This window comes from Propithecus coquereli, unplaced genomic scaffold, assembly GCF_000956105.1.
Source record: "Propithecus coquereli isolate 6110/MARCELLA unplaced genomic scaffold, Pcoq_1.0 Scaffold32, whole genome shotgun sequence".
NCBI lineage: Eukaryota > Metazoa > Chordata > Mammalia > Primates > Indriidae > Propithecus > Propithecus coquereli.
Window position 1 is genome coordinate 4,001,713 of NW_012148841.1, and position 22,352 is coordinate 4,024,064.

Consider the following 22,352-nt stretch of genomic DNA (forward strand, 5'->3'; position numbering starts at 1 on the left):
AGGATGACGCCATGGCACTCTAGCCCAGGCAACACAGTGAGACTCTGTCTTAAAAAAAAAAAACAAAAAAAAAACTGGGGTCATGGATGAAACAGGGAAATTTGAGTGTGGACTCAGCACTACCTTAATCATGATTTTGTTACCTTGACTTAAGGATGTCTATTCAATTCTAGAAACTTGAAAAGAAATATATATAAACAAGCTTCACCCACTCTTCGAATGATTCCTCTTCCCCACCTCTTAACGTCCCTCTAAGAAATAGGACAAAACCTTATGTAATCTTTTACTATTAGGAGCACTAAAATTTTAGTACTAGCAAATTTGCTAAAAGGAAAAATTATGAGAGATTGTGATTTTTGTTAACTTTGCTACTGCTTATATGTGACTGTATGTGAGGTAGAATTCTTTGGTAATTATTGAAAATTGATAAAATTTGTTAATATGGTAATAAACTAAATCTATCAATAACGCTTAATTGTCTTGGCTTTCAAGGATCTATTGCTTGCATACTGTCCTTCCTACTCATTAGGTTTTAGAGTAAATGTTTAGAGATAAATTATTCAGGTTAATGTAAATGTAGAGATTTTTAATTAGTTGTCTAGGTGTAGATTTCTAGATTTCTGATACTGTTTACATTTTAATGAAAATGATGGAATTGTTAGGAGGAAAATACAAAACCTTGCAAGATTCTTTGCTCCTTTACCTAATACTAAAGCAGAGCCTCTTATTTCAAGTTTACAATTCCATTTACTCAAGAATGATTATATTACACTTAAGGTTTTTCCTTCTTCTCAGGTTCGTCCTCTGGATGTCTAAAAGCCTCAACTCATCAGGGTGCCATAGATGTTTATGTCAGCCAATTGGGGAAAGTGGAATTGAAATCCCATAAAGGTTAGCCAAATGGAATGTTTTATTTTGACATATGGTGTAAGCAAGGTTTACGTAACACTTCAGAAGCAGATGGTCAAATTATCTATATTGACATAGTGATTTCAAGAAAATGTCTTCTGATAGAACTTGATTTAAAGACTGATCTACTTGCTGGCTAGACCTGTGATCTTTACAACTTTTGGGACAGATGGCCATGAACACTATCTTTCCCTTTGTGTAGTACAAACAAAAATGTTGTAACATTTTGACTGTTATTATGAAATTTTTTTAATGTTGCTATGTGGGTTTTTCAGTTTAGTCTTGTGTTTGAAATAGAATATTCTTTGGAGGGAAAATGTTTTCATACATTCTTTTGGAAGCTTTTCTACCAGTCTGTAAGTGGCACTTCTGAGGCTATCAGTGTAAAGTAATAGTTTTCAAAATGTGATCCTGAAATAAGGGTATCACCAAGATGGTCCTCTAAAATAGTGCAAAATTTGATTAGGATTACAATTTTGTGTTTTCTCTTACTGGGACCATATTACTGGCAGAAAGCTTAAAGATAACTGGAAACAAAGAGTTCTGTTTTACTTCAGATCTCTTAATTCTCATTACACTTGGGAACAGTAACTTTTTAGAGTAATGGAAAGTTGTTCAGAACTCTTGTTGCTTAATGATTAGTAAAGACATCTGGAATCCATTCCAACTCTGCCACTGTCTTGCTGTAGGGTTCAGAGCCAGCCACTTGAGTCTCTTAGGTCTTCACCATTTTGCCAAGTGAAAAAAAATATACGTCATGCTTATTTTCTTTTTCCTTATGGAATGTTAATATAATGACCTTATTTATTCATTCAGAATGGTTATGCTTGAGGTTGGGAGTCATACCTGAATTTGAATACTGACTTTTCCACTTAACATTTTGTCCTTGGGAAAAATCACTAATCTTAATATAGTATGCCTTCGATAAATGATACTGTTAGTATTAATATACTTTTGAACTCTTAAGAAGGCAGTATTGATGTCAATCATGAACAAGTTTATGAACTGAAAAGAGGTTGAAGGCAAAACAAGAGCTCTCCTTTCTAAAAAAGATAGTGTTAAAGATGGAACATTAGGAAAGTTTTCAAATCATGAGAAGTCTTCATTCACAAACAGTTGTGGAGTTTTGGTAGTGATGGTTTTTGTTTTTTAAAGATGTGGTAGGAGATGGTGATAGAACTCTAAATCTCACTGATTTAAGATCATGTTATTCATTTAAGAGCAGAAAAAAGTGTTCATAAAATTATCACATTTGATAATTTAGAGATATAAAGTCCTAGAAAAAAGTTTTTTAAATCCCTGATTTTCTACTTTTGAAAGTATGTTTGGTAGAAAAACATGTATATTCTATTCATCCTGAAATCTTCCAGGATTGTTTTTATTTTGTTTCATTTTTCCCTAAAGCCTCATAGGCTGTTATGGGGAATTTCCTGTTAGTAGTTTACATTTGAACCCTGGAAAGCAATTTGTTTTTGAATAAAATAAACAAGTCGTAGCGATGTGCTTTCTTCCCCATATTTTTTTAAGGAGTTAATATGAGAGTTCATCAGCCTTACCCCAAACTTCTACCTCCAGTTAGGAAGACTGAGAAGATATGAAATTACTTAAGGAAACTTAAGCTGATGTTAACCAGACTAGAAGGAAAACCATGACCCATAACTAAATGCATTCTAAAGGAATCTTTATAATAACATTCACAATGGATGTCATCTGAACTGTCTTCATCCACAGAGATGGGGTTAATGCTTTATGGTAGGGGCCTCTTGCCTACTTTATTTGATAAGAAACTGAAAAATAAAACCCTTCTGAAATAGTTTCAGAGGTGTGTTGGTGAATTTGCACTGCAACTCACATAATTGTTTTGAAAAATGATTCCATAGCTAACAGAGTACTTTTTCTGATTTACTCCTTTAAAAGCTTGAATTACAACCAAATTGTAATGTAAATAAAGTTGAGGTGCCCAAAAGCTTGAAATCCTCTCAAAAGAAACATGTCAGTTGGCATTCAAATATCCCTTCTGTGTGTGTGTGTGTGTGTGTGTGTGTGTGTGTGTGTGCGCGCGCGCGCGCGCGTTTGTAGACAGGGTCTCCACTCTGTCACCCAGGCTGGAGTACAGTACAGTGGTGCCATCATAGCACACTATAGCTTCAAACTTCTAGGTTCAAGTGATCCTCCTGCCTTAGCCTCCTCAGTAACTGGGGCTACAGGCATGTGCCACCACACCCAGCTAATTTTTTTTTATTTTTTAGAGGTGGGGGGACTCACTATGTTGCCCAGGCTGCTCTCTAACTCCTGGCCCCAAGTGATCCTCCCAGCTCAGCCTCCCAAAGTGCTGGGATTACAGGCTTGAGTCACCACACCTACTCACAAATAATTCCTTTTTTATATTGTTATTTTTCCTCACACACAAGGCACAACTCTGAAAGCACCAGAGCTCAGCTTCAAGTTGTGTTGTAATGATCAATGAGGACACAAGTATAATGAGGGAGCAGTGTGTGAAATACCATAGCGGTTAAAAGCATGGGCTTTGTATTTATTGAGCTGAATCTAGGTTCCAACACTGGCTTTAGTGGGAACTTGAGCAAGTTCTTATCTATAAAATGAGGTTGAGAATACCTCAAAGTTGATATAGGAATTAAGATATAATATAACTAGATATCTGGCTCTTAATAAATGCTCAGTGGCAAATCCTGCCTATAAGCTAAATATGTACTCACTTTCTGGTATTGGATGAGCTGAATGGGGCTATTGGCAAAAGAAAAACTAGTGGTTCATAATGTCCTAATGATCCATAGTCTTGACACAAGTTACTGTGAATGCCTTGAGAGTAAGGAAACTTTCACCACCTGAGAGTAAGGAAAAGGCACTACTATTAATATTTAAATAAATACTGTATGATAAGTAGTTAAAACAGTGTATCTGAGGCAATGCTACCCTTTCAATCAAATTTATAATAGAGTCTGGTACTTTTGATTTCTTTGCATTAATAAGCTCTCCTCTAAATTTATTACAGGCTCTGTTACTGTCAAGGTCCCATCTTCTCTCCCAGCTTATTTACAGTTATCAGGGAAAGAGGTTGACGTGAACTCAGAAGTCCATGTTCAGGAAATGGCCGAAGCTCATAAAGACGATGGTGTAACAATTACAGGTAAGGAGGCTGCATTTTGCTGTGTCAAATGAATAGTCATTTTCTATACATAAGTGGAAATGTGGCATCTCTAAATACAATTTTAGTTTGTTTTTTTTTCAATACTTTTCCATTGTCACATTCTAGTGTTTGACACTTTTTTCTTTTAGTTGCTTATCAGTAACACGATGCGGATATTTTGTTTGAAAAGACCTCATTAAATCATTTAGGAACAATCATTAGTTCCATCATTAAATAAACTTGATTTTAAAATTTTCTGGAAGAGCTGCTTTCTAATTTTTGAACTTAAAAATCAACTGAATACATATATTATAATGCAAGATTTAAAGCTAACTTTGTATGATTAAATAGGAATTTGGTTTGATGTGCATATCATAAACTAGCTCTTTTAATACAGCAAATTCTCAATCCCACAAATGTGAATAGCTTTTGTATACTTTTCATTACATCTGGCTGCACTGATGACTGATACAATTTTTTTTAAATGTTTATTGTTTTTTCTTCTTTCTTTTTTTTTTTTTTTTGAGATAGAGTCTCACTCTATTGCCCGGGCTAGAGTGCCGTGGTGTCAGCCTAGCTCACAGCAACCTCAAACTCCTGGGCTCAAGCGATCCTTCTGTCTCAGCCTCCCTCGTAGCTGGGACTACAGGCACGCTCCACCATGCCCGGTTAATTTTTTCTGTATATATTTTTAGTTGTCCAGCTAATTTCTTTCTATTTTTTTAGTAGAGATGGGGTCTTGCTCTTGCTCAGGCTGGTCATTTGAACTCCTGAGCTCAAATGATCCTCCCGTCTCGGCCTCCCAGAGTGCTAAGATTACAGGCATGAGCCACCTGTTTATTGTTTTAATGAACAAAAAAATTAAAGCTGGTGAAGTTTTCCTTCAAATCCTACCAGACTGGTGTCAAGAAGGACACTGAAACTGGGTATGTGGCTTTCCCATGAGATACTGACTAGAAAAACGAAATGTGTGTGGGGAGGCAGAGGGTGGTCTTCATAAGATCAAATCTCGGTTTAAATATTTAATATATGTGTAATGGAAGTTGAGAAAGTAGTCTGTTAAAAATCATAGAATATTAACAAAAAGCATAATAGTAATAAAAAATAATACCTGTATACTCCCAGATCTGACTCAATGCCTAATGGACAGGCTCTTAGTTATGGTGAAAATTTGACAGAAGGCACAGTCAAGCATAGATTAACGAAGGGAACATGTTCTGAGAAATGCATCGATGATTTCATCGTTATGCAAGCATCATAGAGTGTACTTGCACAAACTTAGACAGTATAGCTTACTATACATCTAGGTTTTATGGTATAATGTACTGCTCCTAGGCTATAAACCTGTTGGCATGTTACTGCAGGCAGTTGTAACACAATGGTAAGTATTATATCTAAACAAATCTAAACATAGTGGCTCATAGTAGTTTCTAATGATCCTTTGGATTTCTGCAGTATCAGTTGTTATGTCTCCTTTTTCATTGTATAAACAAATCTAAACATAGAAAAGGTACAGTAAAAATATGGCATAAAAGGTAAAGAATGGTGCACCTATACAGAGCACTTACCATGAATGGAGCTTGCAGTATTAGCAGTTGCTCTGGGTGAGTCAGTGAGTGCATGTAAAGACCTAGGACAGTACTGTACACTACTGTAGACTTTATAAGCACTGTACACTTAGGCTATACTAAATTTATTAAAAAATATTTCTTTTCTTCAATAATAAATTAACCTTAGCTTAGTGTAAAGCTTAGTGTAACATTTTGCCTTATAAACTTTAATTTTTTAAAATTTTTAACTCATAATAACCCTTAGCTTAAAACATAAACACATTGCACAGCTGTACAAATTTATTTTCTTTCTTTATATCCTTATTCTATAAGCTTTTTTCTATTTTTAAAATTTTTTATTTATTTTTTTATTTTTTCAGCTTTTTAGCTAAAAACTAAGACACAAACACATACATTAGCCTAGGTCTACACAAGGTCAGGATCATCAATATCACTGTCTTCCAGCATCACATCTTGTCCCACTGGAAGGTCTCAGAGGCAGTTATCACACACAGAGGTGTCATCTCCTATGATAACAATACCTACTTCTGAAATACCTTCCAAATGACCTGCCTGAGGCTATTTTATGGTTAACTTTTTCTTTTTAATAAGTAGAAGTATACTCTAAAATAATGATAAAAAGTATAATATAGTAAATACATAAACCACTAGCACAGTCATTTCTTATCATTATTAAGTATTATGTACTATACATAATGTATGTGCTATAATTTGATATAACTGGCAGCGCAATAGCATTGTTTACACCAACATCACCAAATACGTGAATAATGCATTGTTCTATGAAATTATAATGCCTACGAAGTCACTAGGTGATAAGAGTTTCTCAAATTCATTATAATCTTACAGGACCACCATCGTATATGTGGTCCATTGTTGACCGAAACATCATTGTGCGGGTGTGTGACTATATGTCAAATGTGGTAAGAATCAACTTTTTGTGATCTAATGGCTTGAGTTTCATAAGGAACCAATTGAGTTACCTATTTTTGGTCCCAGTGATCTAAAGCAATAATACAAATTTGTTTAACAGTGCTTTGAATCATAGCATAATAAAATTATTTACATATGTAAATTAAAGCTATTTTGTCATATTTTCATTCTGTTACTCATAGAATCATATGCCCTTCTGAAATTTAGATTTAGTTTTAAAACTCCTCATGACTTTGGCCATTATTTCTATGCATATAACTTTCAAATCAATATCTTCAGACCTGATCTCTTTATTGTTCTTGTCTACTTCCATCCATTAAACCAGTACCACCTCAAACTGATATTTGATATTTAATATCAAAATTATCTATCCCTAGCCTAGCTCCTCCTCCTCCTATCCTCTCTATTTTTCTTTGTTGGGTCAGTTACCCAGCAAACATTTATTAAGTCAGGCATTGCCAGAAGCTAGAAGTGCAAAGGTACTATAAAGTATGGTCTCGGCGTTCTGAGGAGCTTACGTTCTCATGGGGAAAGACAAACAAACCAGTGAATACAGTACAGTGGGACAAATGTTATAATAAAAGTAGGTATGTGGTATTGTGAGACTGTAGAGGTGATACATCTACATTAGACTAGCATTGTGAGTTTGAGGAAGTGGGAGAAGTCACAATGACAAGAGTATAGAGAGTAAAGGGAAAAGTGGCATAAAAAGAGGCTGGAGAGTTTGGAAGAGGTCAGACCCCATAGGGCCAATTTGGATTTTATATTAAGGGCATTTCAAAGGCTTTGGAAGGTTTTAACCTGGTGTTCACATAATGAGATTTGTATATTACAAAGATCATGCTGAGTGTTGAGTGGGGAAAGATTGGAAAGAACTATGGTAGATGAAGGAAAAGTTAATTAGCAGGTTACTGCAGTAATTCAGGAGAAAGAGTACAGTGGCCTGATCTCCATAGTGAGCTATCTTAAACTCTGCAAACAAATAAATAGGCCTTCAACAAATTTTGGTTGAAAAAAAAGATGAATTAATGCTATGAGGAAGATGCATGCTTACTTACCTCATTGGTTATTATGAAGCTCCTCAATTTAATTCTTTTTGTGTGTTATTTGTTATTAATATTATGTGTTACACTCTGGCCCCGACTTCCTATACCAGAAAGGCCAATTGCAGAATAAAGGGTTTATTTCCTGCTTATAGTGCAAGAATTTACGTATTGATCAAGAGAGTCCTCTTGTAGAGTAGCACAGGATATACTAGGAGGTTGGGCCCCAGATGGATCTGTACGTGATCTCTGCTATTAGATTAAATCCATTAGAGTAGTAGTGCAGAGGGACCTCAGATGAAGACAGCAGCAGTCTCTCTTGGAGAGAGCTGTGAGTATGAACAGGTGATTGGGTTCAAGAGAAACTTTCATATTTCATTTTGATTCTAAAACTGGTATCCAAAAGGCCACAGGCCTTAATGTATCAAGTGGATGAAATAATTTAAGACGCCTAGAAAGTCAGGGCAGATTGCTTTTTTCGTGTGGAGATTTCCAATCTGAAACCCAATTTTGGAAATAATGAGCAGCTTTATATATGAGCTATTATTATAGGCAGCTGAGCTCAGCTCATCTGGGTCTTCCTCATCGAGCCTATGAGGCATAGAAACAGAAATACTCTCATTGCTAAGATGTCTGGATTTTATCTGTAGCATGACTTCTTCTGGATAATTTCTGCAAGAAGCCATGCCAATAAAAGTTCCTTAGGCTTAGGCTTCCCACAGGGTTCTGATGTGTCACCCCTGTAATTTTATTTGATTTCCTGCTCCCTGTTTCCCTTGCTATTGCAAGTTGTATAATTCTTACAGTGATTTACAAGTATTATGTGCTATTTTGAGGTCAAAAGAAAGCCTGGGACTCTGTCAGTCTGAAACATTTACCTACTAAAAAGCTATGCACAAGTCTGTTTTGGGGGTGCATTCTTAGACTCTATCAGAGCCTTGATTCTAAGTTTTGTGCTCTACGCATGTATGGCAAATTCAACATGTAAATGGCTTAGGTTAGATATTTCTAATAAGGAGTTGACTTCTCTATTAGGTTTTAGACTTGGTTTATCAACTTAGATATGAAACCTGACTATGGTATATCAAGCTATTCTCCAAGCCCAGATATATATGTGGTACAAAGTTCTTTTGTCTTAAAAGATGTTTAACAATTTAGAGAATATTAGTTGTGGTGAAGTGTGCTGCCAGTCAAAGGATTGGTGTTTATCACTGTATGCGTAGTAAGGAAGCCGGCAGTACTGTGTTTATTTCATTTTAGTCAAACTGGAAATATAAAGCATTTATTATTTTTTATAATAAAGTCATTTGGGATCAAAATAAACCACCAAGTCAGAAGAGAGTTCTCAGCTTCTCCTTAAGGCCAGAGTTATACATACAATGGTATTGTGATTTATGATGGAATATTAGTTCATGGGTTGGAAAAAAGGTTGAAATGGGACTAAGCACTCACAGGATGCCACTTTTAAAGTCTAGAGACAGTGTTTTCTCTCCAAATGGGAAAAAATACAGTCTTTTGATATGACTAAACCTTAGAAATAACTCTGTTTTTAGAACACACTGAAGTTTTGGTTTTTTCCATGTGTATAGCACATGAATTTATCAGTAATGTAGATATGTTTTGGAACCACATGGAAGAAATTCAGTAACAGAATGAAGAATACTATAAGGCTTATGGCTATCTGCTTAAAAATACTTTGACAGGGGCTAGGCACAGTGGCTCATGCCTGTAATTCCAGCACTTTGGGAGGCCAAGGCAGAAAGGTCGCTTGAGCCCAGGAGTTCAAGACCAGCCTGAGCCCACTGCAAGACCCCATCTCTACAAAAAACAGAAAAATTAGCTGGGTGTGGTGGCTTATGCCTGTAGTCCTAGCTACTCAGAAGGCTGAGGCAGGAGGATAACTTGAGCTCAGGAGTTTGAGGTTACAGTGAGCTATGGTGACGCCACTGCACTGTAGCCAGGGCAATAGAGTGAGAACTGTCTTTGGATATTATGCTTTTACGGTGTTTTTGTTTCCCTATCTTTTTATTGAAGTGTAAGATCCTGGGATTATCATGGATAATCAGATGTTAATTTTGTTAATATTTGCCAAAAAAAGATCAGATTTTATTTCAATTTATCTGCAAACTTTATCTGTAAACGCCATATAGTAAATGCATTAGACTTGGCAGGTTACATATGGTCTCTGTTGCATATTCTTCTTCTTCTTCTTTTTTTTCCAAAAAATATTAAAATATTTAAAATATTAATATTTAAATATATTAAAAGCCATTCGTAGCTTTCAGGCCATATAAAAAAAGGCCCCTGGCTAGATTTGGCCTATGGGCTATAGTATAGTTTTCTGACTAGACTAGAGTTCAAAATGCAGGCCCCAACCTTAGTACATTATGAATTCTGTTAAAATGCCTGTGGTTTTTTTTTTTTTATCATTGTTTGTTTTTATATTTATTTTGGTCATTCAAGAAATATTAAACCACAGCCAAATCCTTACCCTGAATGAATTCTTCCAGGCAGTGAAGAAAACATGATTTATGCACATAAAAGTTTAATGTAACATTTAAGAAACGATGCAACCACAGAATGGCAAATAAATCCACAAAAAGATGTTCACCATCACCAGCCATTAGGGAAATGCAAATTAAAACCAGAATGAGATACCACTAATACTTACTAAAATGGCTAAAATAAAAAATACTGATAATACAAATGCTGGCAAGGATGCAGAGAAACCAGATCTCTCCTAAACTGCTGATGGCTATGTAAAATGATATAGCTATTCTAAAATTCAGTCTGGCAGTTTCTTAAAAACAGACATGAAACTACCATTAATGACCTAGCAATTATACTCCTGTGCATTTATCCTGCATAAATGAAACTTGTGTTCACTCAAAAACTTGTACACAAATGTTCAGAGCTTTATTTGTAATTGCCAAAAACCGGAAATGACTTAAAGTATCCTTCTATAGTGAATGTTTATATAACCCATGGTATGTCCATATAAGGCAATTCACCAATAAAAGGAATAATCTATTGATATATGCAACTGGAATTGAACTTAAGGGCATTATTCTGAGTGGAAAAAGCCAATCTCAAAATGTTACATACTATATTATTCTATTTATATAATATTACTGAAATGACACAACTATAGAAGCAGAGAATAGATAATTGGTTGCTGAAGGTTAGGGAAGGAGGGGGAGAGTATGAGGTATTTTACTTTGCCAATCAATTTCCTGGTTTTGATAATGCACTGTAGTTATATAAAATGTTACCATTGGGGAGACTGGGTGATGGCTGCACAGGACCTCTCCGTACTATTTTTGCAACTTCTTGTGAGTCCACAATTATCTCAAAATAAAACTTTAAAAAAGAAAAGTGGGGAGAAAGGAAGGGAGAAAGAAAAAGGGGAGAAAGGAAGAGGGAAAGAGAAAGAAAAACAATGAAATCTTCTAGGCGAGATGGAGTTAAAGGGACTGAGTTACCCTCCTACCTGAAACAATGACAACAAAAAATTTTTTAAAATAGACAAAATACATGAAACTGTTTTCAGGGCACTAGGACATCAGACAGTGAAAGAAAGTGATCACTGAGCAATGGGGAAAAAATGAGATGAGCCCCGCCTTTTGCCTTGAGAGAGTCTCTAAGCTATAGTACAGGGAGAGGTAACTACCGTGGAGCGTAGCAGACTCCCTGCCTTTAAGAGATCAAGATGAGAGTCCACAGAGACTAAGACAGAGTTAGAGTTTGTAGGACAAAGTACCAGAGGGAGTAGAGCCTGATGTTCATACAGGTCCAGGAATAATGTCTGTTTTACCCACAAGACTAGAAAAAATCATAACTCACAGGACATTGGGTAGAGCACTTAGTAGTGGGAAACATTTAGTTCTAGGCTGAGAACCACTTTAGAACTGCCTAACAAATCATAAAAGCAAGAGATGAAAGACTTTTAAACTGTTCCCAAGTAACTTAACTGCATCCTTGAACAAAACTCAACATTTATAGGAATAAAAAAGTATCTAGCACCCAACAAAGTAAAATTCATAATGTCTAGCATCCAATCAGAGATTATCAGACATGCAAAGAGACAAGAAAACACGACTCATAATGAAGAGTTGTGTTTAATTGAAACCAACCCAGAACTGACACAGATGTTAGAATTATCAGAGAAGGAAAATAAAATCATTATTATAACTGTATTCTACATGTTCAAAATGTTAAAACATGGAAGATATAAAAAGACCAAAAGTGAATTGCTGTAAATGAAAACTACAATGTCTGAGATGAAAAATGCAGTTGATGATCTGGATTAGACACTGCAGAAGAAAAGATCTGAGGAAGAAGAGTCCATAAGATTATTTCTTGGGCAGAACTGGTTAATTATACACTTGCTCCATGCCTAGAGTACTGTTGACTTTGTTAATATTCCAGGTATTTGACAGAAAAATCAATGGATGGGCACTAGTAAAACTAGCTCAAAAATATTTTCTTACCAGTAAAGATTTCTTGTCAAAATATCTTGGGCTGCATTTTTGTTGAGAGAAGACTGTAAGTAGTTAAAGAATGTTGACAAAATATTTTGTCATGAAATCGTATGTAGTGTTAGAGATTTTCTTTGTGAAATATGTGTGTTAAAAATAATAAAATTTCAGAATAATTATTTTCATGTTGTTTCACAAGTGTGTGGTTTCCTAGTCAGTTTTGTGAGGGCATTAGCATGTCTTTACATCTTTTGAACCTCCCTAAAATACTTAGTGTGGTACTTCCCATAGTGGGTGGTCGGTAGTGTTTGTAATTCTGCAGAGGGAATCTTGCAATCTCCTGCTGCACTGAAAGTTTAATCTGCTGCTAATAAGGCAGCAGCAGAAGTATCCCTCTGAACCAAATGTAAATAAAGGGCTTATTTATAACCCTCCTGTTATAGGGTTAGGAGTGGGAGTAGGGAGGGAGGCGGGAAGAAGCTCACTTTACCGAGAAGCCTTTTAATCCTACTTTTAAACAAGAGAATTAAATTCCGCAAATTACTCCCCAGAGCTCTATCTTTGTTGATAGCTAGTGCTGATTAAATCAGGTGCATTTTGGGTTAAATAGAAAGAATGTGGAGATTCATTTGTTTGGGTAGATTTGAGCAGGGGATTAGAGAGCAAATTGCAGAGTTAAACCCATGTCCTAGGTCACCTTTCCTCCCATGTAATGGAAGCCACACTGCATGGGGATAGGGTAGTCATTTTCCCATTTCTTGGTCAAAGAAACATTGTTTTCAGTGGCAAAAGGAAATAAATAAGGAACAAGGTTTCTGGAACCTCAGTTTCCAATATATGTTGCAAGACTTTTGTAGGAAGGAATTTGTAAACTTTACAAATTAGAATAGAGTCTCCACAGGTTCAGGCCACATTACAAAGAGCTTTCAGTAAATTGCTTATTGGCAAGATAGAGAAAGCTATTTTCAAGCAACCTAAATGGAATTTTATAAACTGTCCCGCCTTTTGAGTATTGTCTCTAAACTGAAATTGCTTGTGTGTTCATTTTGTTAGGAGCAGTGACACTGTGCTTGGCCTCTATTGCTGCAGAAGGAAATGGGTAGATAAGCTTCTCACTCTGTGCACAAGAAGTGCATGACTTGGGGAGGTGATGAATAACATATTAAGGAAGAGATCGCAGATATTTAGAAAGCCTTACTGTTACTGATGCTTTATTATTGGTGCTAAATCGTGTAAAAAGGAAAAAGTTAGAACAACAGAAAGTTTAGGATTTCTAGTTCTTTCGTCCATAGTGTTTTGGTTTTTGGTTTTGTTTTGTTTTGTTTTGTGACAGGGTCTTGCTCTGTCTCCCAGGCTAGAGTGCAGTGGCGTGATCATCCATGTTTATCTGAATTACTGTTACCAGACCGAACTAGTGTCTGCTTACCTGGCGCAGTAAAGCCAGACACTGAAGCTGAAAGATGCAGCAGGATGAAGAGGCATCTTTATTGCTTGGCACCAAGCAAAGAGTACAGGCAGCTGATGCCTAAGACCCGAACTCCCCAGTGGCTTACTAATCAGGGTTTTTAAAGGCAGGGGTATACTTTAGGCAGGTAAAATTGTAAATCAATACATAGAGTTTATACATTGGCCTGGCGTAAAAAGGCGGGATATCCTGAAGTGGGGGCCTATGGGTCCTAGGTGGATTAAGAGATTCTTGGATTAGCAGAAAGGAATGTTAAGATGGGTATGACAGGCCCCTGGGGAAATTTAGAATAAAGAATGGCTGTCCCAGTGCAATTCTTCAGTTCCCCCTTATCTGCATTTTCCATCCCATGGGGGTTTCTGGAAAACAACTCAAGAACTTACGTTAAGATGCTCATCTTTTAGTTTCCATGGGGAAGCAAAATACCTCATGACTCTGGCTCACTTGGAGGGCCATTGTTCTCACCAGGTTGCCCATTCATTTTTCTAGGCTAGCCAGGTGCCCAGAACTTCCCCTGAAGGGACTCAAGATTTTCTTTTATTTCCCCGCTTGGAGGGCCCAGCAGGCCCCTAAGAGGGGTCCCTATTCTGTCTCATTACTAGAAAAAGAGATTCTGCATTACAGAAAAACTACTGGGTGCAAGGTACCTCGAAATCCTGACCTACTAACTGCAGCACATGCACCAAAAAAAACAGCTTAAAATTGATGAAGCTGAACCCCTTATTGATGAAGAATTGGAAGAAAAAGAGAAGTTTCTAACATAAGACTTACCAATTGGAGTAAGAGATTTTAACCAGTTTATCAAAGCTAATAAGTGGGGCTGTGATGATATTGAAAATATAGCAAGAGCAAAAGAAGGAACAACTCCAGAGGAAGTCATTGAATACACAGCTGTGTTCTGGGTAAGATGCAATGAGCTCCAGAAGGTAGACAAGATTATGGCTCAGGATGAAGAGGAGAGGCAAGAATTTGTTACCAAAACCTCAGCACTTTTCCATGAGGCAGAATCAAAAGAACGAGGACAGGTGTTTTGGGGATGAGGAAAGTTTATTACTTTGCCAGCAAAGGAGGAAAAATGGTAGACCTTCTAGTCTCAAGATCCAAATTTCCTGAACATAAGCAGAAATGCAGAGCTTTTAAAGGATGGGTTCTCAGCTTCAGGCAATTACTGTGGTTAACTATGCTAATCATCCCATCTCTGCCAAAGACAAAGCCTATGAACTCAGCCAGCCACTCACCTGGGGGGCTGGTGGCAAGCCACCTGGGATAAGAACAAAAGGCCCTCTCCCTGCTCCTTCTTGCCACTTTACTTTTCTTTCCAGGCCATTCCCTGTTACATATTCCCCACTCTCAATTTTATGCTTCCGTAGCTATGGGAGGAGGGGTGACTATTCTGTACAAATTCAGAAAAGAATTTGCATCAGAAAAGCACTTGAAGCAAAGGTCAGATGGTATAATACAAAGCACCTTTTCTTCAGCTGAGAATATTAAAGGATACTAACAAAGGAAAAACTATACTGAAAAAGAGGATCATTCTCTAATTTGTGTGCTTGGGTTCAACAAGGAAAATATTTATGATGAATTGCAAGGACTCTCCTCAGTTCAGATTTGACCAATATGTTAAATCTAGAACTGTGGTGGAGCTCCAGAGGAGATATAATGCCTTAATTACCTTCATTAACAGACAAAACATAGAACTAGAAGAATAGGGCTGGCTAGTGAACGAGGTGAGCACTGTGATTGCCACAGACTATTTATTACCTTGAAAGAGTTTCTAGGCTGCAGTGCAAGGAGTGGTAACACAGGCAGAGCCCAGCAGACTCCCAGAGTGGGGGAGATTGAGCTGAGCTCCTGGGGAGACCAGGGCTAAAGTACCAATCAGCATGAGTGTGAGGAAACTGCCTGATCTATGGTACAATGTGGATGAATCTCAAAATAATTATGCTGCATTAAATGAAGGAAATAAAAATATTTTACCCCAAAATATATTTCTTTGACATATTTTGAGATGGCTGTCAAAGAGCCAGCAAACAGATGTAGCCCTGCAAAGCTATCTTTTGTGGTAGAAATTTACATCTGTGGATAATCTGCATTGATACAGCCAGGCCTTTCCTTGTCCTGAACTAAGAAAGATTAACTAAGAGTCTGACACCTTTAAAGGTCTGAAAGAAACATTTACCGCCTATTCTCTCTGTGGGCTGCTACCTGTGAGGTAGGTAACAAGACCACCTCTGCCAGCAAGTCTCCTCTTCTCTCCTTTCCAAAACCTGTCTTGCCACTATAACCTGATTTACCACCATAGCCTGCTCTTGGCCATGCTCTGAGCCTGCATTCTTTCTGTAACCTCAAGATGGTATATAAGCTTCAGCATCCCATTGGGTAAATCACTCTGTGGTTCTCCCTGAGTGTACATTAATAAAATTTGTATGCCTTTTCTCCAATTAATTTGCCTTTTGTGAGTTGATTTTTCAGGGAACCTCCAGAGGGTGAAGGGGACAGATTTTTAGAAAAGGAGTACATAATATATGATTCTGTTAGGTAGATAGTCAGGGATTCTGGGTCTCCTAGGCGAAAGTGGATGTCTTGCCTTGGTGCAACTGCCCCACCTGGGAAGAAGGACAAGGGTGGGCCCCATGCCCTCATCTTGGCCCTGCCTTACCTTAATCCTATCAATAAGTCGAGCAACTGACATACTTGGGGTAGGAGGGAATACCCTATGAATCTGCCAATCATAACTTACCACGCCAGCTGCAAAAGAATGCAGAGGACTCTCTAGCCCACAGGCCAAGCAGCATAGGTACCATAGATTCCAGAAATTGAACTAGAACAACCTGTATGCGTAGTTAAGGCTCAAGTCATGCAACTCCCAACTGTCCAATCAAACTGGTTCCATGGTGACATTTGAACCACAGGGAGGTCCCAGTCCAGGCGCTATAAAACAAGATGCAGACCATAACCAGGCCCTTTTTCTGCCCCTTCCCCTTGTTCTCCCTTTGCTACAACAATGGGTCTGGTAGTCATCTGTGGTGTATGTGTATCATGCTCTATAAACCTATATCTTGCTCTTGCTCTATAATCCTCTCTTTCTCTTCTCCATAAACCTCATTTTCATACTTGCCTTACTTTGGTGTGTCTGGTCATTCTTCGACCATGAGCGCACCAAGAACTGGCATTTCAGACTGAAACCTGACAGTTCCATTTATATAAAATTTTAGAAAATGCAACTAATCTATAGTGACACAAAGCAGATCAGTGATTGCTGGGGGATGGGGATTGGACGGTGACAAGCAGGGAAGGCCATGAGGGAAAGATTACAATGGGGTACAAAGAAGCTTTGGGGCATGATGGATATGTTCACTATCTTGATTGAGGACATGGTTTCACAGATTTTTACATATGTCAAAACTCATTACATTGTAGATTTTAAATACATGCAGTTTATTTTGTCAACTATACTTCAATAAAGCTCTTTTTTAAACCTTCATTAAAAAATCATATAGGTCGAGCATCCCTAATCTGAAAACCCGTAATGCTCCAACATCAAAAACTTTTTGAGCACCAACGTGACACTCAATGGAAATGCTTATTGGAGTATTTCGGATTTCAGATTTTCAGATTAGGAGTGTTCAACTGGTATGTATTCTGCAAATATTCCACAATCCAAAACAGTCTGAAATTTGAAACAATTCTGGTCCCAAGCATTTCTAGTAAGAGATACTCATCCTGTACAAATTAAAAACAGAATAGCTTCCCTCTCAAAGTACTTCTAAGAAAATGAAAGGAGGAGAGCAAGCCCAGATAATCTCTTTGCAACTCTTTCCCAACTCAAGCTATTTTTACTAAGATTTTTGGTGTTCTAGGGTGTTTCTCAGTTTTAGAGATGTATTATTGGAATTTATATGGTCAAATATTGCTGTTGATATAACTTTATGCAATTTTGCATTTTAGGACTCATGAATCAAGCAGACAAATGTGAAAAATGGATTAAGGCTGATGCCCCAAAAGGCACTGTCAATCTTAGAAGGCAAAGCTGGTTTCAGTCCCTGAACCTGCAGGACTAAATCTGGTTTGAGTTGTATTTATGATTTTTAACAATAATTAGCAGATCTTTGATTACAGAAATGTAAGACCACTGTTAATGTAAATGTTGAAAACAACAAAATGAGAATGAATACTGGTTGTTTTAGGGGGACTTTTTCAAAATTTGTACTTAGCTATGGTATTTATTTTCTATTGCTCTGTAACAAATTACCACAAATTTAGCAGCATAAAATAATACCTACTTACCACATAGTTCTATAGGTCAAGAGCTCAGCATGACTAGGTTCTTGGCTCAGGGTATCACAAGGCTGGAATCAGGTGTTGGCCAGGCTGAGTTCTGTTGGCTCCAAGGAGAAATCTGCTTCCAAAGTCATTCAGATTATTAGCAAAATCCTGTTCTTTGTGACTGGATATGACCGAGGTCTCCATTTTCTTGCTGGCTGTCAGCCAGCAATCACTCTAAGCTTCTAGAAGCCACCTATACCTTCAAGCCAGCAATGATACATTGAGTTCTTCTCATGGTTTGAATATCTGACTGCTTCTTCTGCTACCAGCTGGAGAAATCTCTGCTTTTAAAGGGCTGACTTGATTAGGTCAGGCCCATCCAGGATAATCTTTGTTTTGCCATATAATGTATCATAATCATGGGAGTGATATCTCTTATCTCTTCAAATGCACAATTTCTACTCCCACTCAAGGGGAGGAGATTATACAAAAGCATTGGTGTGTTTGTGCGGGGCTGGGGGGTGGATATCTTAGAATTCTTTGTACTATATAGTTCTCATGTGACAGGTTTTCTACTTTGCACCTCTTTGGCATCAATGTAAATTTGAGCTGTGAATAAAAGACTTATAAATGTAAATCAGTTGCTACTGATTGTTAATATCTTTTGTGTAATTTAAGACATAGCGCATTAGCGGGGAAGAAACATTCAGCTATTTTACAGCCTGATGTATGAAAATAGGTTTTCACTTTTATAATATAATGGTGTACTGCATAAAGTCATTTTATGAATTCCATTTCTTTCAAACCTTGCCTAGTCTTGGAACATTTAAATTATACAACACTGAATACACCTATCTATTGGATTATAATTTTTATGATTAGAATAAAATCAATTCTTAAGCACTGATTTTTAATAAAACTTTCCAAAATTGTGATTTATATAGTCTTTTTGTTATTAACAATATTCCATTTCTTTAGAGTTCTGATTTTTAACTTATTTATGAAATAAAAGGCCTTATGGGATATCTCAAAGTCTCCTTTTAGTTCACCATTCATGAAATTAAAATGTATACAAGTTTGACAGATACTCACATGTTGGTATATTTGGTATGGTTGTGATGTATGTGTTATACTATTAAGTAGAGGAAAGTGTGAGGCAATGAGACAATTTTTATAATCTTTTTTCACCCTTATGCAATTATGTATTTTCAGGACTAAAAATAAAGTTGATGAAATTAGCCAACTACAGCCAGAAAGATCATGACTATAACAGAAGTCAACTATATTTAAAATTGTTAATGGAATTATACATATTTGGATCACTTTAAGTCCCAAACAGAAAGCTGCCAAAGGAAAAGCAGCCATATTTTACTTTTTTGTGCACAGACCCATGTATATCAAATACTTAAGGACCAAAGACCTAAGTAATATCTTTGATATTTTGAATACTTTGCACTGAGAATTTAAAGATTTCTCTACCTGTCTGCTCTACTTCTTGCTCTCCTGTTACAGTTCGCTTTTTCTAACACCTACCCCTTTTATTTATGTAGCTACAAAATTTGTCTCCCCAGAATGAATGAATGTGTTTCCCACTCTTGTTTAAAAGAGCATGTTACTCAAAGAGTTTTGGTGCAAACTTCCAGCAGTAAAGCAACCTGCTGGGGTTATTAGAGAACATAATAAGGTGTGTTTCTCCTTACCCTGGTCTTCCCTGTGCAGAAATTATTGCATTAGAAAGCAGTTGCCTCTTTTATAGGTCTCTCCAGTTCTGTGCATGAGACAGTTACAGATCATACTTCTGAAGCCAACTTCTATGCAGCTACCAGAAATCTCCAAATTTAGTTAAAAATTGTACTGTTTTAACAGTCATCTTAAGTCTCTTGGCTGAGGTCTTAAAACTTCCTACTGATTCCCCTGCCTGCATGTCCACTCCCAGGAACCTTTTCACAGCTAAGTGATACTATCTTGTTTAAAAAACTTTCAAAATCAACCTAAAAAGGGAGAGAATTATTAAAAGCATTTAGTTAATACAAAGTACCTCATAATACTACTCTATACAGCCCTTTAAAACTTTTCAAAATAACTTTCACATCCTTTAAGTTTTTATCCTTATTTCAAACTTGTGGGATACAAAAAGGGATTAACCCCATGTAAGAGGCAAGTAATTGAGGAAATGGAAAGGTTAAAAGACTGATCTAATATTACTGACGCAGCTTGTTTGTGGCAGTCAGAACAGGGTTGTGTTTTGTCCTGGATGCTTGTCAACCTCAGTGTTATATAATAACAAATAATGATAAAAATATGTGGATGAAAACTTAGTAAAAATTAATATGCAGATATGCAATAAATAACCCATACCTCCTAGCATAAAACTGAGGGAACATCCTTTTTGACAGAGCATAGTTTAAAAAGTCCTCCATAGTGCAAATTTGATTAAAAAGAGATATTTCTGAGACATTGCAGAGACTTCCTTTCTATTCACAGATAGTTCTTGTTTTTATTTAATTTTCTCCTGACTGTTAATATGTTGAGATGAATCCAGCATTAATTGGAATTTAGTTCTATTTTGTTGTTACATGTCTGGAAATCACAAGAAAGCCCTGTTCCCTTTGAAAATATATGTCTATGTTCTCTATAATGAAGCTTCACAGATCCTTAAGTCATCATCCTGGCTCAAACTCTTTCTTTGACTTACATGGCCATCTCTGCTTTCTTTTTTCTTTCTAAAGACAAGCTTCTAAATTCTGTCAAAAAAAGTCACATCTCTCAGGGTTGTTTCATATACCCATAACTTTAGATTTGATAAGCTCATCAAAACTTTTGGTTTGATTCAGTTAAATTTAGGTAGAAAATTTGCATAGTGGCATAGTACTTGATTTGGCTTCTTTTTTTTTAAATAATGATTAGTTAGACACAAGGACTAATGATGTATTTACAAACATTTGCAGTTGGAATAACAATCAGAAGATGATTTGTTGCTTGTTTTTATTGTTATTGAGTTAAAATACTTGCATCAAAAGAAGAAAAAGTTGCCAAGTTCTACATTTTTTGTTCTTCCTGCTTAAGGCTGAAGGTCATACTTCTTCCTCTTCACTACTGAGTAGGGACTCTTTCAGTGTCAATTCTAAGACCTCTTTAGATGGTGTTCTATCCTGATTCTCTGTAAGAGGATTGCCTTCACAATCATATCCAAACCAACGTGGAGGGTCATTAGAGCTATATTCCTGCTGCTGAACTACAGATGACATTCTGTGAGCTGCCTCCCTGTAATAACAGTGATTAGCATTAGCTAGTTGCAGAAGTAATCCCCAGTTCAGAATTGTCAAACTAAACCAAATTTGGAATTAGAGAACTCACTGTCACAAGTCAATTTCACTTCAGAGCTCTCTGAAGCTCTCTGAGCTCTCTTGCTGAGAGGGAGGGTGTGGGAAATTGTGCAAATAAATAGGGTCCCAAAGCCTAAGTAGCTCTCTGGTTCAGCTGGTTCAGAGATTGACACAGTGAATGGGTAAGGAAACTGCATGTGGCCATGGAGTGGGAACCCTGAGGTCACTCTATTTACACTGCTTTTCAGAAAGTCCCCTGCCTGGTATTTCCAGTTTCTTTGATGAGGGAGTAACCTAACCAGCCAAACTGTGAAGACTGACCATGTTCCAGGGCAGGAGCTCTTAACCCAGAATTCACAGATCCCTTTTGAATACATGAATGAACTTCAGAAAGGTTGATGAACTCCCTGAAAGTCCATACAGTTTTGTCTATAATACACATTTTTCTGAGAAGGTTTGTGACTCAAAGGTATCCATAACCAAAATGATGAAAAATACCATTATAGTCTTTCTTAAGAGGAAATAAGGAAGGAAGCAACAAAGGTATCAGGAAAAAAAGTAGGTCTAACTTGAAAACGAAGCCATTTTGAAGACAGAAACAACTTCCTTTCTTAGGTCTTTGGTTCAAATCACCAGACTAGTACTAAAAAGAAATGAGGAATTGGCCACATCTATAGGATTAGAAATGAGTAACTGTGATGTTTACCCATGAAGGGACTACTTTCCCCACAATTGCTCTTTGTTACATTGAGTTATTTGCAAAAGTCTGGAAACTGAGTCATTGACGTGAAGCTGGCATCGCCATGCACTTGGAGTTATGTTTATGCTAAATGGCCATGTGAGCTCAGGTAAGACAATGAAATTGGAAAAAGCAGAGATATATCAGTTTAAAATGCTGTTTCATTTCAATCAAACCTTAGATGTGTTGAAATGATTGTAATCAAACTCAACAGGGAGACAACCAAAGCATTGCTAATTCTCTTACCACATTGCTTTCTGGCTTATATATTTGCTCTCATACAAAACTTCTACAAGTTTAAAGAACAATTTGAGTAAAAGCAACTGTCATATACTAATTTCTAGTTTGGAGCCACCAATCCCTATGGACTAAAACTTGGCAAACAAGTTTCTTCTCTTTAGAGAAATATTTATTCTCAAATTTTAAATGATAAGTTTGTGGTCAAAGATAATGTTTTGCATTCTATTAATTTTT

At 36.8% G+C, this 22,352-nt stretch overlaps 2 protein-coding genes across 2 annotated transcripts in view; one reads left to right on the top strand and one right to left on the bottom strand.

Annotated features, from left to right (window-relative positions):
* FAM185A (family with sequence similarity 185, member A) overlaps window positions 1–18,421 on the top strand; it is a 42,746-nt gene extending 24,325 nt beyond the window's left edge. The window contains exons 6-8 of the mRNA XM_012650346.1: window positions 796–891; window positions 3,923–4,057; window positions 17,496–18,421. Coding sequence (XP_012505800.1) covers window positions 796–891; window positions 3,923–4,057; window positions 17,496–17,608 — 344 coding nt within the window. The 3' untranslated portion in view covers window positions 17,609–18,421. The remainder of the gene's footprint in view (window positions 1–795; window positions 892–3,922; window positions 4,058–17,495) is intronic.
* Window positions 18,422–20,887: 2,466 nt separating this feature from the next.
* Window positions 20,888–22,352, bottom strand: part of FBXL13 (F-box and leucine-rich repeat protein 13) — a 198,399-nt gene continuing 196,934 nt past the window's right edge. The window contains exon 17 of the mRNA XM_012650294.1: window positions 20,888–21,077. Within this exon, the coding sequence (XP_012505748.1) occupies window positions 20,888–21,077 (190 nt within the window). The remainder of the gene's footprint in view (window positions 21,078–22,352) is intronic.